Genomic DNA, 14,520 nt, shown 5'->3' on the forward strand with positions numbered 1-14,520 from the left:
TTCAAACCGCATATTCAAGTCCTTTCCACTTCCTGCCGACTTCAACTCAAAAATATTTCACGGATCTGTACATTCCTCAACCAAGAATCTGCAAAAACCCTAGTCCATGCCCTCATCATCTCTCGCCTTGACTACTGCAACCTCCTGCTCTGTGGCCTCCCCTCTAACACTCTCGCACCCCTCCAATCTATTCTAAACTCTGCTGCCCGACTAATCCACCTGTCCCCCCGCTATTCCCCGACCTCTCCCCTCTGTCAATCCCTTCACTGGCTTCCCATTGCCCAGAGACTCCAGTACAAAACCCTAACCATGACGTACAAAGCCATCCACAACCTGTCTCCTCCATACATCTGTGACCTCATCTCCCGCTACTTACCTACACGCAACCTCCGATCCTCACAAGATCTCCTTCTCTACTCCCCTCTTATCTCCTCTTCCCACAATCGCATACAAGATTTCTCTCGCGTATCACCCCTACTCTGGAACCCTCTACCACAACATATCAGACTCTCGCCTACCATCGAAACCTTCAAAAAGAGCCTGAAGACCCACCTCTTCCGACAAGCCTACAACCTGCAGTAACCAACGATCGACCAAACCGCTGCATGACCAGCTCTATCCTCACCTACTGTATTCTCGCCCATCCCTTGTAGATTGTGAGCCTTCGCGGGCAGGGTCCTTATTCCTCCTGTACCAGTTATGACTTGTATTGTTCAAGATTATTGTACTTGGTTTTATTATGTATACCCCTCCTCACATGTAAAGCGCCATGGAATAAATGGCGCTATAACAATAAATAATAATAATAATCTTTATGTGGTGCACTGATTAGGTATTCATAATGCAGACTGCTGACAGATCACTGATCCCTCACTAACCCGCCCCCTAATTTACATAATGAATACCTGCATATACTGATGTTTAGTGTCCTAGTAATCACTGTTCTGGATGTTATAGATCAAATACAAAAAAATCTATTTGAAAATGGCGCAGTAGCAGCTGTCGGTGTGTATAGAGATCCGATAGCTGCTACTGCGCAGGTGCTGACATTTTGTAGGAGGAAATTTGTATTTCTTCTCCAGCAAGATGGCGCTGTCAGTGCCTGCACAGTAGCAGCTATCGGATCTCTATACACACCGACAGCTGCTACTGCGCAGGTGCCATTTTCAAATTGATTTTTTTTTGTATTTGATCTATAACATCCAGAACAGTGATTACTAGGACACTAAACATGCGGTTATGCTGCAGCGCAGGGGTCACAGCTGGAGCCTGCCTGCACAAGGGTTCTTTTTCAGTATATACAGGTATTCATTATGTAAATTAGGGGGCGGGTCAGTGAGGGATCAGTGCCCTGTCAGCAGTCTGCATTATGAATATCTAAGCAGCGCACCACATGAAGACCCCCCACAGACCCGCCCCGGGGCACGAGCATATCATAAACTGAAAATAAAGATTAAAAAAGAACCACAAGACGGATTTGATCAACCAAGGTATCATTGTAATCAGTATAACGGCGCCGACCTGACACTGTCTATAGGTTAATGTGCACAATCCTGCTGACAGGTTGCCTTTAATAGCCTTATAGGAGGATGTCAAATTGGGTCAGGAGACCAGCAGACAGTCTGTACATCATGGACCGTGATATACAGACATCTGAATGACATCTTAATTGTATTATATTTCTCCTTTTAGGATCGATTCCTGGCTTTGACTAAAAATCTGAATAAAAAAACCTGATGTACGAATCTGGCCTAAAGGTATGTGCGCATTATGTCCTTTTCATACAGATTCCGCCCCATAAAATATTCCAAAAATGAACATATGCAACTATATATTAAAATCACTAGCTGTTCATATTTTCAGACTTTTTAGCGTCTTTTGACAGCTTCAGAATTCAAGACACCGAGCTGCTAAAATAAGTAAACTGACCAGTCTTCTCCTTGGAAGGCACTCCATGCTTTACAATACAAGTCAAGGGAAAGGCTCAAAAAGACATCTGGCGCATTTACCCAAGCTACAAACAAAATGCTGACGGTTTCTTCATTGTTGAACGTAGAAAGACAAACAACAATCCAAAAATTATGGGACAACGTAAAAAAAAACGACTGGTGGTCAAAAACGATGACACAAGTGCTCAGGAAACAACCAAAAAGAAGGAAAAAAAAACACGCTGAAGTTTCCTGAACAGTCTACCTTCCTCTTGGAAAGCTCGGTGGGTTCACCCAAGCTTAAAAGAAGTGATGTGCACACCTTCAAGGGCTATCTGGGACATATCATGCTGTTCAGCTCCATACTTTGTAAATTGCAATCTGTCACACCACCAGGTATTAGCTGATCGAAGAAAGAGTACGTTTTGCCAACATCCAAAGAATACAAGAAGATCACTATAATTAGGCCCACAGCATGTTATCATGTACAGGTGCTTCTCAAAATCAGAATATCATCAAAATGTTAATTTATTTCAGTTCCTCGACACAAAAAATGAAACTCGTATGTTATAGAGTCATTACAGAGTGATCTATTTCACGTGTTTATTTCTGTTAATGTTGATGATTATGGCTTACAGCCAATGAAAACCCAAAAGTCATTACCTCAGTAAATTAGAATAATTTATAACACCAGCTTGAAAAAAATATTTTAAAGTCTGAAATGTATGAACTGAAATAAATTACCGGTAACTTTTTGATGATATTTTAATTTAGTGAGAAGCACCTGTATCATCTCATGAAGGGTCCTGTTTCAAAGGGCACATGAATGAGGTCCCTGGGTGGGCCGATACATGGTGACGTGATGTGAGCGTTTGTATAATATGGACTCTGTCAGAACGTTCTCTTTTTTTTCTGCCATTTTTTATGTTGATGTAGAAGCCAGATCTTTAGTTGGTGCGTCCCACTAAGAATTCAGTATTTCATCGCTATCTCGTTCCATTTTTGCAGGTATAAGATGATTGGTGGGGGGTGCCAGTTATTGGACCACCTCTGATCTGATATTGCTGACCCGCGTCTTAAACATACGGTAGGTTATAAAAATCTTAATACAGAACAAACCCTTTTAGGTTTTTATCATCAAATTATTTAAATGGGCTATTTGTCAAAAATCTATCTTTTTAAATGCTTTATTAATGCACAGTGTCCAAGGTGTATTTTTTTTGCCCTGAACCATATAATTTAAAAAAAAGAACACAACCCAAGACATGGACCGCGATGTCGGGACCAGCGGTAAGTCAGTCCTGACCCTAACTCGATAGCCTTTTCTTGACACTGATGAGGCATCTTTGGCCGCTCCGTACTTGGACGGTGCATGTGTGAAACCAGCCTAAGGACTCGTTCACATGCTGAGTTTTTGCTGCAGAAAAGAAAAACAGCATTTTAAAGATATAGCAAAGTGATTGAGATCCCTGAAATCTCCGGCACATGCGGCTTATGTTTCCTTATGGATTTTAACAACCAAAACATTTTCAGTCGGTCACTTCCGTCAGCATTTCTGCAGCGTATTTCACGAGAAGAAAAAAAAACAAGTCAAAAGCACATTTTACACATCGCCTTTCCTGCCAACACTCTGGTTTGTGCCGAGAAAAATCTGCTACAAATACTCAATGTGTGCATGTGGCCCAAGGCTCCGACTCTAGAACAGACATATCTCTATACTTAGTATACATTAATAATAGAGCACCATTTATTCATAAATATATAGTAACACTTTCTGTACTGAAAAAAAAATAATCAAATAAGACACAACAAGCCAATACATACAAGATTTGTAAATATTTCCTAATGAAATTTACTAACGTTTAGTATCATACAGTAATATCCAACAATGGTTCAATTTACAAATACTGTATATTGTAACAGCAACCATCCTGCACACAACCATTAGTGAACGTTACAAGCCAAACGTAAGTACACCTGGATCAACAGGAACATCAATTAAAAGGTAGTTTTACTTATAAAGCCGGGGTCACACACAATGCATAAAAAATCTGTCCGATTTTGTCTGCTGAGAATCGCACAAATGTTCTCCGTATGGTGATCCGTATCTCATCCGTGTGCAATGCCAGGATGCGTTGTTTTTTTTCTCAAAAAAGTATCCGTGTGTCATCCGTATGGTGAGATTTTCTCACACACTTGCAAAATGAGCAAATAATGGCTGAGCCTTTCCTGTCACCTGCCAATGCCTGAGAATTTCTCGCAAGTCACACTGATGGTCTGTGACATGCATTGGCATTTCTCAGCTGAGATACGCGGACAATCGCAGCATGCAAGTGTAATACGGACGAGAAAAAAAACGGATGATGGGAGCTGCCCCATAGATTAACATTGGTCCGAGTGCTTGCGATTCTTTATCGCATAGCGCTCGTTCGTAGTACAGACTAGTGTGACCCCGGCCTAACTGGGGCATAGGCTAATTGAACAGAAATCCCATTTCCAGATACCCACATTACTAGATCTCTTAGACCTGATGGTGCTGTTGTACTTTTATTGAAAATCCAAGTCATGCCTAATCCTAGATTCCTTTTTTAAAGCGTTCCCTCCTGACACTAAAATGGACGCCGTGATTCACCAAGATCGGTGGGAACATCGCTGTTGGAGTCAGACGCTTCTGAGTGACTCCGAGACCGGAGTAAGATTTCTGGAGTAAGGTCCTCCGCAGCTGCTCATGAATTAGAGCTGCGGCCTCATCGCCCCCCGTTCTCCCTAGTTTGAAAACGTCAAAAGTCACAATAATCCTGCTACTTTTCAAAGTGATTTTTTTTGGCCAGAATTCTGGAGTAATCGCTTTGATGAATCCGGGACTAAGAACGCTTTCAACAATTAGTTTGCTGCTGTTCTGACATGGATGACCAAAGTACACCGGGCTCATCAGGTCCCAGTGCTCCACATACAGGTGACTTCATGAGATCTGGTGATGATGTTACTGACTGATAATGCACAAAGACAGAAGAATGGCTTCTAATGATGGAGAAGTATTTGCGGTGGGCGGTCCGTCACCGGTCTCCATAGCTCCTCATTATATACACCATATACCTTGCTGTAAATACATAGCTAACCTGTACTAGTCCACAGCAGCATTCACTGTGCTACAGGCTGCGGAGCTGAAATCCCCCAGCGATCATTGCTGCACAGTAATGTTCTGTACCTGTGGGGTCTCATCCTCCATCACTCACACTGGGGCCATAACCCATGACCCCCATAACATGAGCAATGCTCCTCCTCACCAATCACAGGGACATGTGATCCCACAGGGGATGATGCATGGGGCTTCGGCAGAGAAAGGGTTAGCCTCCCCCCCACCTGCCAATCACACATGAGCCCTCTCCCCGGGGCGATTCCTCGGCACGGCCCAGGCTCACCTTCTCTAAGGCCGCCGGTCTCTGCACTGCCAGGGAGCGGGCAAGGGACAGCACGGTGTTGAAATAAAACCCCCGGGATCTACTGCTGCCCCCCTTGGCCGCCATGTTCCTCCCGGAGCCGTCAGATGACGTCAGCGCTCAACATGACCAGATCACATGACCTTTAGTGAAGAAGCGGAGGAGGGCGACCGGCCCTGGTTACCATGGCAACTAGCTTTCCAGCTACTTCCGGTATTAATGCATAACTATTATACACTTGTGCCATTTACAGTTATCTCCCGATAGGGGGCGCCATGTCAGCAGCCAGGTAGCTTTTCTCACACTACGGTTATATATTGCGTTGTTGGAGTACAGCAGTGAGGGCGGAAGTTGCGCTGGGGAGATGCAGTGACGTCAGCAGTTGGGCGGAAGTGAGGCCAGGAGTCAGGTGAGCGGTGGGGCAGAGCTGCAGGGTGTTGTGTGCTCGCGCTCCGGGGCTGATACCGGTAAGTGGCTCTGCCGTGTGGGCGGTGTAGGAGCCTGACGGGCCAGTAATTGTGGCTTCCTCCACAGTGCGGACTCGTCGCCATGTCCAGGAGCTACAACCCCTTTGATGAGGATGAAGATGATGACTTCAAGCCTGTGAAGTGGAACAGTGATGAGGACCCCTATGAGTCCCCGGCGGACAGGCGGCGGCGGGAGGAGGCAGACAGGCAGCGGGCGCTGCAGCAAGAGGTGCTGAGGAGGGCGCAGTCCACGGTGGACAGCAGCAGCCGGTCCGTGTCCCTGGTGTACGAGTCCGAGAAGGTCGGGGTGGAGACGGCGGAGGTGAGCGCTAGGGGGCCATTAGTGAGAGGCTTCCCATACACTGCTATAGGACATGCCGGGGGTCCCTGATCTCAAGTGCTGACCCCACCACTGCCAGACTCTGTGACGCTATCGTGTAGCGGAGACCCCAGGCATCTGCATGTCACACAGGGGCTCTCTGCAGTGTAATCCTTCCAGTAATGTCAGACCTGCCAGCAGTGTGTGTATGTGAGCCCCGGAGAGGCGCCTCTCCTAGACAGTAAGTAAAGAAGCTGCGGAGACACCATCACGTGTTTCTCGACGCAAGCAGTGAATAGCCAGGCCTTTCCCCGGGAAGGAACAACCACGGGAAGGGCAGCATCCTATGAAGGAAAGCCACCTATGCCAAGCATGGTATCCATCCACAGACAGCTGTTTCGGGGTTTTTGCCCCTCATCAGTGTGGAGTAGGAATCTGGCTATTAGGAGCAGTGCCTAGTAAAAAGGCTATAAAGGCACAGATGATTGGCCTTGGGGAGACCAAAACATCCAACACCGCGGAGACACCATCACGTGTTTCTCAACGCAGTGATTCCAGAACACTGCCCCCATCCCTTATGGGAAATATGCAGATGCAAGTAAAGAAGCTGCGGAGACACCATCACGTGCCTTTATAGCCTTTTTACTAGGCACTGCTCCTAATAGCCAGATTCCTACTCCACACTGATGAGGGGCAAAACCCCCGAAACAGCTGTCTGTGGATGGATACCATGCTTGGCATAGGTGGCTTTCCTTCATAGGATGCTGCCCTTCCCGTGGTTGTTCCTTCCCGGGGAAAGGCCTGGCTATTCACTGCTTGCGTCGAGAAACACGTGATGGTGTCTCCGCAGCTTCTTTACTTGCATCTGCATATTTCCCGTAAGGGATGGGGGCAGTGTTCTGGAATCACTGCGTTGAGAAACACGTGATGGTGTCTCCGCGGTGTTGGATGTTTTGGTCTCCCCGAGGCCAATCATCTGTGCCTTTATAGCCTTTTTACTAGGCACTGCTCCTAATAGCCAGATTCCTACTCCACACTGATGAGGGGCAAAAACCCCGAAACAGCTGTCTGTGGATGGATACCATGCTTGGCATAGGTGGCTTTCCTTCATAGGATGCTGCCCTTCCCGTGGTTGTTCCTTCCCGGGGAAAGGCCTGGCTATTCACTGCTTGCGTCGAGAAACACGTGATGGTGTCTCCGCAGCTTCTTTACTTACATCTGCATATTTCCCATAAGGGATGGGGGCAGTGTTCTGGAATCACTGCGTTGAGAAACACGTGATGGTGTCTCCGCGGTGTTGGATGTTTTGGTCTCCCCGAGGCCAATCATCTGTGCCTCTCCTAGACAGTAGTCATCTAATGAAGACCAGAACATAGCGGGCTGTTCACACTGGACATTGCCGGCTGCCCAGAGAAAGCTGATCAGATGCCTTGTAGCAGTGCAGCTGGCCACACACATTAGATGGTTGGCGATCAGCCGACAGCAGTCTGCCCTGACCCCGCCATACTCGGCTCTCTGGGGTACCTGGGGTTCTGTCCCATAGCATTTTGCCACCCGTTTGTTGGGGCTTGTGTCCGAATCCCCTGGCAAAGCAGTGCTCGGGCGTATGCACCGATGAGGCCATAGCCTGTAATGGTGCCATCATTGAACATTCTCTATGCCGTGCTTCATTTTTGGCTGTATACACCTGAAAATGATGTACGGCAAAGCTCCCCTTCACTAAGTGGGCACCATTATAGTCTATAGGCCCCTTCACATTTAGCGACGCTGCAGCGATACCGACAACGATCCGAATCGCTGCAGCGTCGCTGTTTGGTCGCTGGAGAGCTGTCACACAGACCGCTCTCCAGCGACCAACGATGCCGGTAACCAGGGTAAACATCGGGTAACTAAGCGCAGGGCCGCGCTTAGTAACCCGATGTTTACCCTGGTTACCATGCTAAAAGTAAAAAAAAAACAAACAGTACATACTTACCTACAGCCGTCTGTCCTCCAGCGCTGCGCTCTGCTTCTCTGCTCTCCTCCTGTACTGTCTGGGAGCCGGAAAGCAGAGCGGTGACGTCACCGCTCTGCTTTCCGGCTCACAGACAGTACAGGAGGAGTGCAGAGCGCAGCGCTGGAGGACAGACAGCGGTAGGTAAGTATGTACTGTTTGTTTTTTTTTACTTTTAGCATGGTAACCAGGGTAAACATCGGGTTACTAAGCGCGGCCCTGCGCTTAGTTACCCGATGTTTACCCTGGTTACCAGTGAAGACATCGCTGGATCGGTGTCACACACGCCGATCCAGCGATGTCTCCAGGGAGTCCAGCGACGAAATAAAGTTCTGGACTTTATTCAGCGACCAACGATCTCCCAGCAGGGGCCTGATCGTTGGTCGCTGTCACACATAACGATTTCATTAACGATATCGTTGCTACGTCACAAATAGCAACGATATCGTTAACAATATCGTTATGTGTGAAGGTACCTTATGGCTTTGATGATACCCCTATGAATGTTTTGTTTGTTTGTTTTTTTTTGTTTTTCCCCAAGAGGTTGGGACCCAGATAGCAAAACACAATGTGAAAACTCCCTTATCTACCTTTCCCTATCAACAGGGATCAGACAATTGAGTTCCAGCCGCCTGTCCTTATGTCCTCCAAAATAATCTGACGTGGAGCTGGTGACTGATAACGTCCTGTGTCCATGTATTTGCTCAGTGCCACAGATTGGATACTTGCCATCTTGGGAAGGTGTCTGTTAAAAAAAAAAATAAATAAAACTGGTGATTTTGTTTTTTACCTTCTCAATATTTTTTAAAAATTCTCACACACTAGGACATGGAGGATATATTTTCACCTCCCCATTTGTTATTGTGGCTATTTTTTTTTCTTTGTATGCAAATAGGATACAGAGACGCTGAAGTGTACGGGGTGCAGCCGACCTGAACACCAGCTAGGGGAAAGGTTACAGATTACATAGAGTGTCACTTATTCCAGACGCAATCGTTAAATCTAAAAAGTAACTAGCGGTTTTCATTTTATACTCTCAGGATTTTTTTTATTTTCTTCTATGGCCTCACTAGTAGGACCAAGGTGACACCTGGGCCCCCACATCTGTGATGGAAGATGATGCCAAAATTAAAAATACTGCTCAATTTTACTCTGGGTAAATGCTAACAGAGCATTTTTCTGGTATTTTTATCATGTTAAAGCATATATTCCTGCAACCAAATAAGGACTGTGCAGTTTGTAGTCACTTCGGTGAAAACCAGCAACTAGAGGCGTCTCATGGCGAGACCTACCTGACCGTTCCAGAAGAGGGGCACAAAGTTATGGGGTGTTTCATAGTACAGTGCATCTAAAACGTATATATGTCGGAAACACACCGTAACCATTGTACATAATGAAGTCACAACACTATCAAATTTATATAAAATGAATAAATAGCTTTATTAGAATATCAAACAGAAAAATTCCATAAATAGCATGAATAAAATACAAGTAAATCTCACTAAGAATAACCACATATATAGTATGCAACAGAGGTGAAAGGAACAACTCTGCTGCTAGTGGACTAAAAATAACTAGCAACAGAGACAATAGAGAATATGACCGTTATTTCCAAGCAATGCTAATCTACAGTGTGATGCAGCGATGTCCTTGCTGTGCAGTGAATAGGCAGTGACCCATATAAAGTTCAAATAAAGTCTTGTTTATTTTGTAGCATACTCACAAACCAAAAACATAAGCAACAAGTCCTTCAGTATGCAGCCGGGAAAAGTAAAGACAGTCCACAATCCATTGCCGTGGACGTATTACACCACTGTGTTCGCTGGGGTGTCAGGCTTTTAGGCTCTGCCTGACCCGTGTTGCTCCACACGGAAGGAGCTCCTCATAAACCTCCTGCTAGGTCTGACTCCCAGACCAGACTGACCCACCCAAACTCTCTTGCAGGGTTTTTTTTTCTTTCCTCCAGAATCTATGGCCATGGGCCACTATAAGATCTGGGCTGGAGGAAACGGACCGGCCCCACTACCTTCCTGCAGTCCGTTTCAAAATAAAAGCCCATACCGGGTTTTCCTGAATAATTTCTGGGACAAATAACTTGACCCAGTTCACACTCACTTTTATTCTTCCCTGTGTCTCACAGGCAACCTGCTGTGAGCACAGGGCACTCCAGCGGATCTAATATGCTTCTTAGCACATCCTGGGGGATACATAGCGACCCTCGCATATGACACCGGTCACTGCCTCACATACCCCCCCCTCTGTTCAGACTTGTGGGGTTGAACATTTGTCAGCATACATGGTGCCCGTGACAGGGCATCTGCATTTCCCTGTGATTTCCCAGCCCGATGTTCCACAGAGAAGCTGAAATTTTGAAGGGACAAGAACCATCTGGTGACTCGGGCATTCCTTTCCTTTGCATTTCTCATGCAGACGAGGGGTGAATGGTCCGTTACCAACCGAAACTGACGTCCGAGCAAATAGTAGCGTAGGGACTCCAAGGCCCATTTGATCGCCAAGCACTCCTTCTCCACTACGCTATAATTTTTCTCTGCCGGGGTCAGTTTCCTGCTTAAATAGGTGACTGGATGCTCATCCCCGTTCACCTCTTGTGACAGCACCGCTCCTAAGCCCTACCTCTGAGGCATCAGTTTGCACAATAAAGGTTTTCTTGAAGTCGGGGCTGATGAGGACCGGCTGTCCACACAATGCTGACTTCAGAGACTGGAACACTTCCTCTGCTTGAGGATTCCACTTGACCATCACCGTTTTCTTCCCTTTTAACAGGTCCGTTAGGGAAGCCGATTTACCTGCAAAATTGGGTATAAATCGACGGTAATACCCAATGATGCCAAGGAATGCCCTCACTTGTTTGGTATTTAAGGGCTTGGGCCAGTTTTGAATGGCCTCAATTTTGTTCACTTCAGGTTTGATAACCCCCCGGCCGATCACATATCCTAAGTACCGGGCTTCCGTGAGACCTATTGCGCATTTCTTTGGGTTTGCTGTTAACCCTGCAGCTCTAAGAGACTCCAGCACTGCTTGTACCTGGGACAGATGGGTATCCCAGTCGGTACTAAAGATGACTATGTCATCCAAATAGCCTGACGCATAGTCTCTATGTGGCGCTAACACAATGTCCATCAGCCTCTGAAATGTGGCCGGAGCTCCATGTAACCCAAAAGGTAAGACAACGTGTTGAAAGAGACCCTCTGGGGTTATAAAAGCAGTCTTTTCCTTCGCTGACTCTGTTAAGGGAACCTGCCAGTAACCTTTTGTGAGATCCAGCGTGGTGAAGTACTGGGCCTTCCCCAGTCTCTCAATTAGCTCCACCTGTGGCATGGGATCGAGGTCAAATTTTGACACTTCATTTAACTTCCTAAAGTCATTACAGAAGCGTAATGACCCATCTGGTTTTGGTATTAGAACAATGGGGCTAGCCCACTCACTTCGTGACTCCTCAATGACTCCCAACTGAAGCATTTGCTTTACCTCGGCCGCGATGGCTTGCCTTCGGGCCTCTGGCACTCGGTACGGTTTCATCCGCACCTTTACCTGGGGCTCAGTGACAATATCATGCTGAATCACCAAGGTTTGCCCCGGCAGCTCTGAGAACACATCCATATTCTGCTGTACCAAAGCTCGAGCCTCCCGTCGCTGCTGTTTTGTGAGGGCATCATTGACCTTTACCTCACACCCGGCTGTGTCCTTGGCCAGGGCCAGAGGGACCTCCGATTGTATGACCGTAGTTGCATCTGTGACCAAACATTCTCGGTCCTTCCAGGCCTTTAGCAGGTTTACATGGTACAACTGCTCGGGTTTTCTTTTCCCGGGTTGGTACTTTGTAATTTACTTCCCCCACCTTCCCCCGTATCTCATAAGGCCCTTGCCACTTGGCCATGAGTTTACTCTCTGGGGTGGGTACTAGTACCAACACCCGGTCTACTTCTTTAAAGGACCTGACCGTAGCCCTTTTATTATAGCTACGGCTCTGAGCGGCCTGGGCATCCAGCAGATGCTCTTTTACTATGGGTTGCACAACAGCAATCCGATCCTGCATACTTGCCACATACTCGATAACACTCTTATGTGGAGTGGGCTCCTGTTCCCACGTCTCTTTGGCTACATCCAGCAGTCCCCTCGGGTGCCTGCCATACAATAGCTCAAATGGGGAGAATCCCGTGGACGCCTGCGGTACCTCGCGTATGGCGAACATTAAATATGGCAATAACATATCCCAATTCTTCCCATCCTTGGCGACCACCTTTTTAACCCCTTTACCCCCAAGGGTGGTTTGCACGTTAATGGCCAGGCCAATTTTTACAATTCTGACCACTGTCCCTTTATGAGGTTATAACTCCGAAACGCTTCAACGGATCCTGGTGATTCTGACATTGTTTTCTCGTGACATATTGTACTTCATGATAGTGGTAAAATTTCTTTGATAGTACCTGCGTTTATTTGTGAAAAAAACGGAAATTTGGCGAAAAGTTTAAAAATTTCGCAATTTTCAAACTTTGAATTTTTATGCAATTAAATCACAGAGATATGTCACACAAAATACTTAATAAGTAACATTTCCCACATGTCTCCTTAACATCAGCATAATTTTGGAACCAATTTTTTTTTTTGTTAGGGAGTTATAAGGGTTAAAAGTTGACCAGCAATTTCTCATTTTTACAACACCATTTTTTTTTAGGGACCACGTCTCATTTGAAGTCATTTTGAGGGGTCTATATGATAGAAAATGCCCAAGTGTGACACCATTCTAAAAACTGCACCCCTCAAGGTGCTCAAAACCACATTCAAGAAGTTTATTAACCCTTCAGGTGTTTAATAGGAATTTTTGGAATGTTTAAATAAAAATGAACATTTAACTTTTTTACACAAAAAATTTACTTCAGCTCCAATTTGTTTTATTTTACCAAGGGTAACAGGAGAAATTGGACCCAAAAAGTTGTTGTCCAATTTGTCCTGAGTACGCTGATACCCCATATGTGGCAGTAAACCACTGTTTGGGCGCATGGGAGAGCTCGGAAGGGAAGGAGCGCTATTTGACTTTTCAATGCAAAATTGACAGGAATTGAGATGGGACGCCATGTTGCGTTTGGAGAGCCACTGATGTGCCTAAACATTGAAACCCCCCACAAGTGACACCATTTTGGAAAGTAGACCCCCTAAGGAACTTATCTGGATGTGTGGTGAGCATTTTGACCCACCAAGTGCTTCACAGAAGTTTATAATGCAGAACCGTAAAAATAAAAAATCATATTTTTTCACAAAAATTATATTTTTGCCCCCAATTTTTTATTTTTCCAAGGGTAAGAGAAGAAATTGGACCTCAAAAGTTGTTGTCCAATTTGTCCTGAGTACGCTGATACCCCATATGTGGCAGTAAACCACTGTTTGGGCGCATGGGAGAGCTCGGAAGGGAAGGAGCGCAGTTTGACTTTTCAATGCAAAATTGACAGAAATTGAGATGGGACGCCATGTTGCGTTTGGAGAGCCACTGATGTGCCTAAACATTGAAACCCCCCACAAGTGACACCATTTTGGAAAGTAGACCCCCTAAGGAACTTATCTGGATGTGTGGTGAGCACTTTGACCCACCAAGGGCTTCACAGAAGTTTATAATGCAGAGCCATAAAAATAAAAGAAAATTTTTTTCCCACAAAAATTATTTTTTAGCCCCCAGTTTTGTATTTTCCCTAGGGTAACAGGAGAAATTGGACCCCAAAAGTTGTTGTCCAATTTGTCCTGAGTACGCTGATACCCCATATGTGGGGGGGAACCACCGTTTGGGCGCATGGGAGGGTTCGGAAGGGAAGGAGCGCCATTTGGAATGCAGACTTAGATGGAATGGTCTGCAGGCGTCACATTGCGTTTGCAGAGCCCCTAATGTACCTAAACAGTAGAAACCCCCCACAAGTGACACCATTTTGGAAAGTAGACCCCCTAAGGAACTCATCTTGATGTGTTGTGAGAGCTTTGAACCCCCAAGTATTTCACTACAGTTTATAACGCAGAGCCATGCAAATAAAAAATATTTTTTTTTCCACAAAAATTATATTTTAGCCCCCAGTTTTGTATTTTTCCAAGGTTAGCAGGAGAAATTGGACCCTAAATGTTGTTGTCCAATTTGTCCTGAGTACGCTGATACCCGATATGTGGGGGGGAACCACCGTTTGGGCGCATGGGAGGGCTCGGAAGGGAAGGAGCATCATTTGGAATGCAGACTTAGATGGATTGGTCTGCAGGCGTCACATTGCGTTTGCAGAGCCCCTAATGTACCTAAACAGTAGAAACCCCCCACAAGTGACCCCATATTGGAAACTAGACCCCTCAATGAACTTATCTAGATGTGTTGTGAGAACTT

At 45.9% G+C, this 14,520-nt stretch overlaps 2 protein-coding genes across 4 annotated transcripts in view; one reads left to right on the forward strand and one right to left on the reverse strand.

The window, feature by feature from the left end:
* Positions 1–5,721, reverse strand: part of PI4KA (phosphatidylinositol 4-kinase alpha) — a 182,086-nt gene extending 176,365 nt beyond the window's left edge. The window contains exon 1 of one of the 2 annotated variants that reach the window (XM_069756734.1): positions 5,351–5,721. In XM_069756734.1, the coding sequence (XP_069612835.1) occupies positions 5,351–5,455 (105 nt within the window). In that variant the 5' untranslated portion in view covers positions 5,456–5,721. The remainder of the gene's footprint in view (positions 1–5,350) is intronic. The other variant, XM_069756726.1, reaches the window with a different exon arrangement.
* A 13-nt stretch (positions 5,722–5,734) lies between these two features.
* The window catches only part of SNAP29 (synaptosome associated protein 29), a 67,405-nt gene continuing 58,619 nt past the window's right edge, over positions 5,735–14,520 (forward strand). The window contains exons 1-2 of one of the 2 annotated variants that reach the window (XM_069756763.1): positions 5,735–5,777; positions 5,903–6,157. In XM_069756763.1, the coding sequence (XP_069612864.1) occupies positions 5,918–6,157 (240 nt within the window). In that variant the 5' untranslated portion in view covers positions 5,735–5,777; positions 5,903–5,917. Of the gene's footprint in view, positions 5,836–5,902; positions 6,158–14,520 lie in introns of both variants that reach the window. The other variant, XM_069756754.1, reaches the window with a different exon arrangement.

The sequence above is a fragment of the Ranitomeya imitator genome, chromosome 1 (genome assembly GCF_032444005.1).
Source record: "Ranitomeya imitator isolate aRanImi1 chromosome 1, aRanImi1.pri, whole genome shotgun sequence".
In the NCBI taxonomy this organism is placed as follows: domain Eukaryota; kingdom Metazoa; phylum Chordata; class Amphibia; order Anura; family Dendrobatidae; genus Ranitomeya; species Ranitomeya imitator.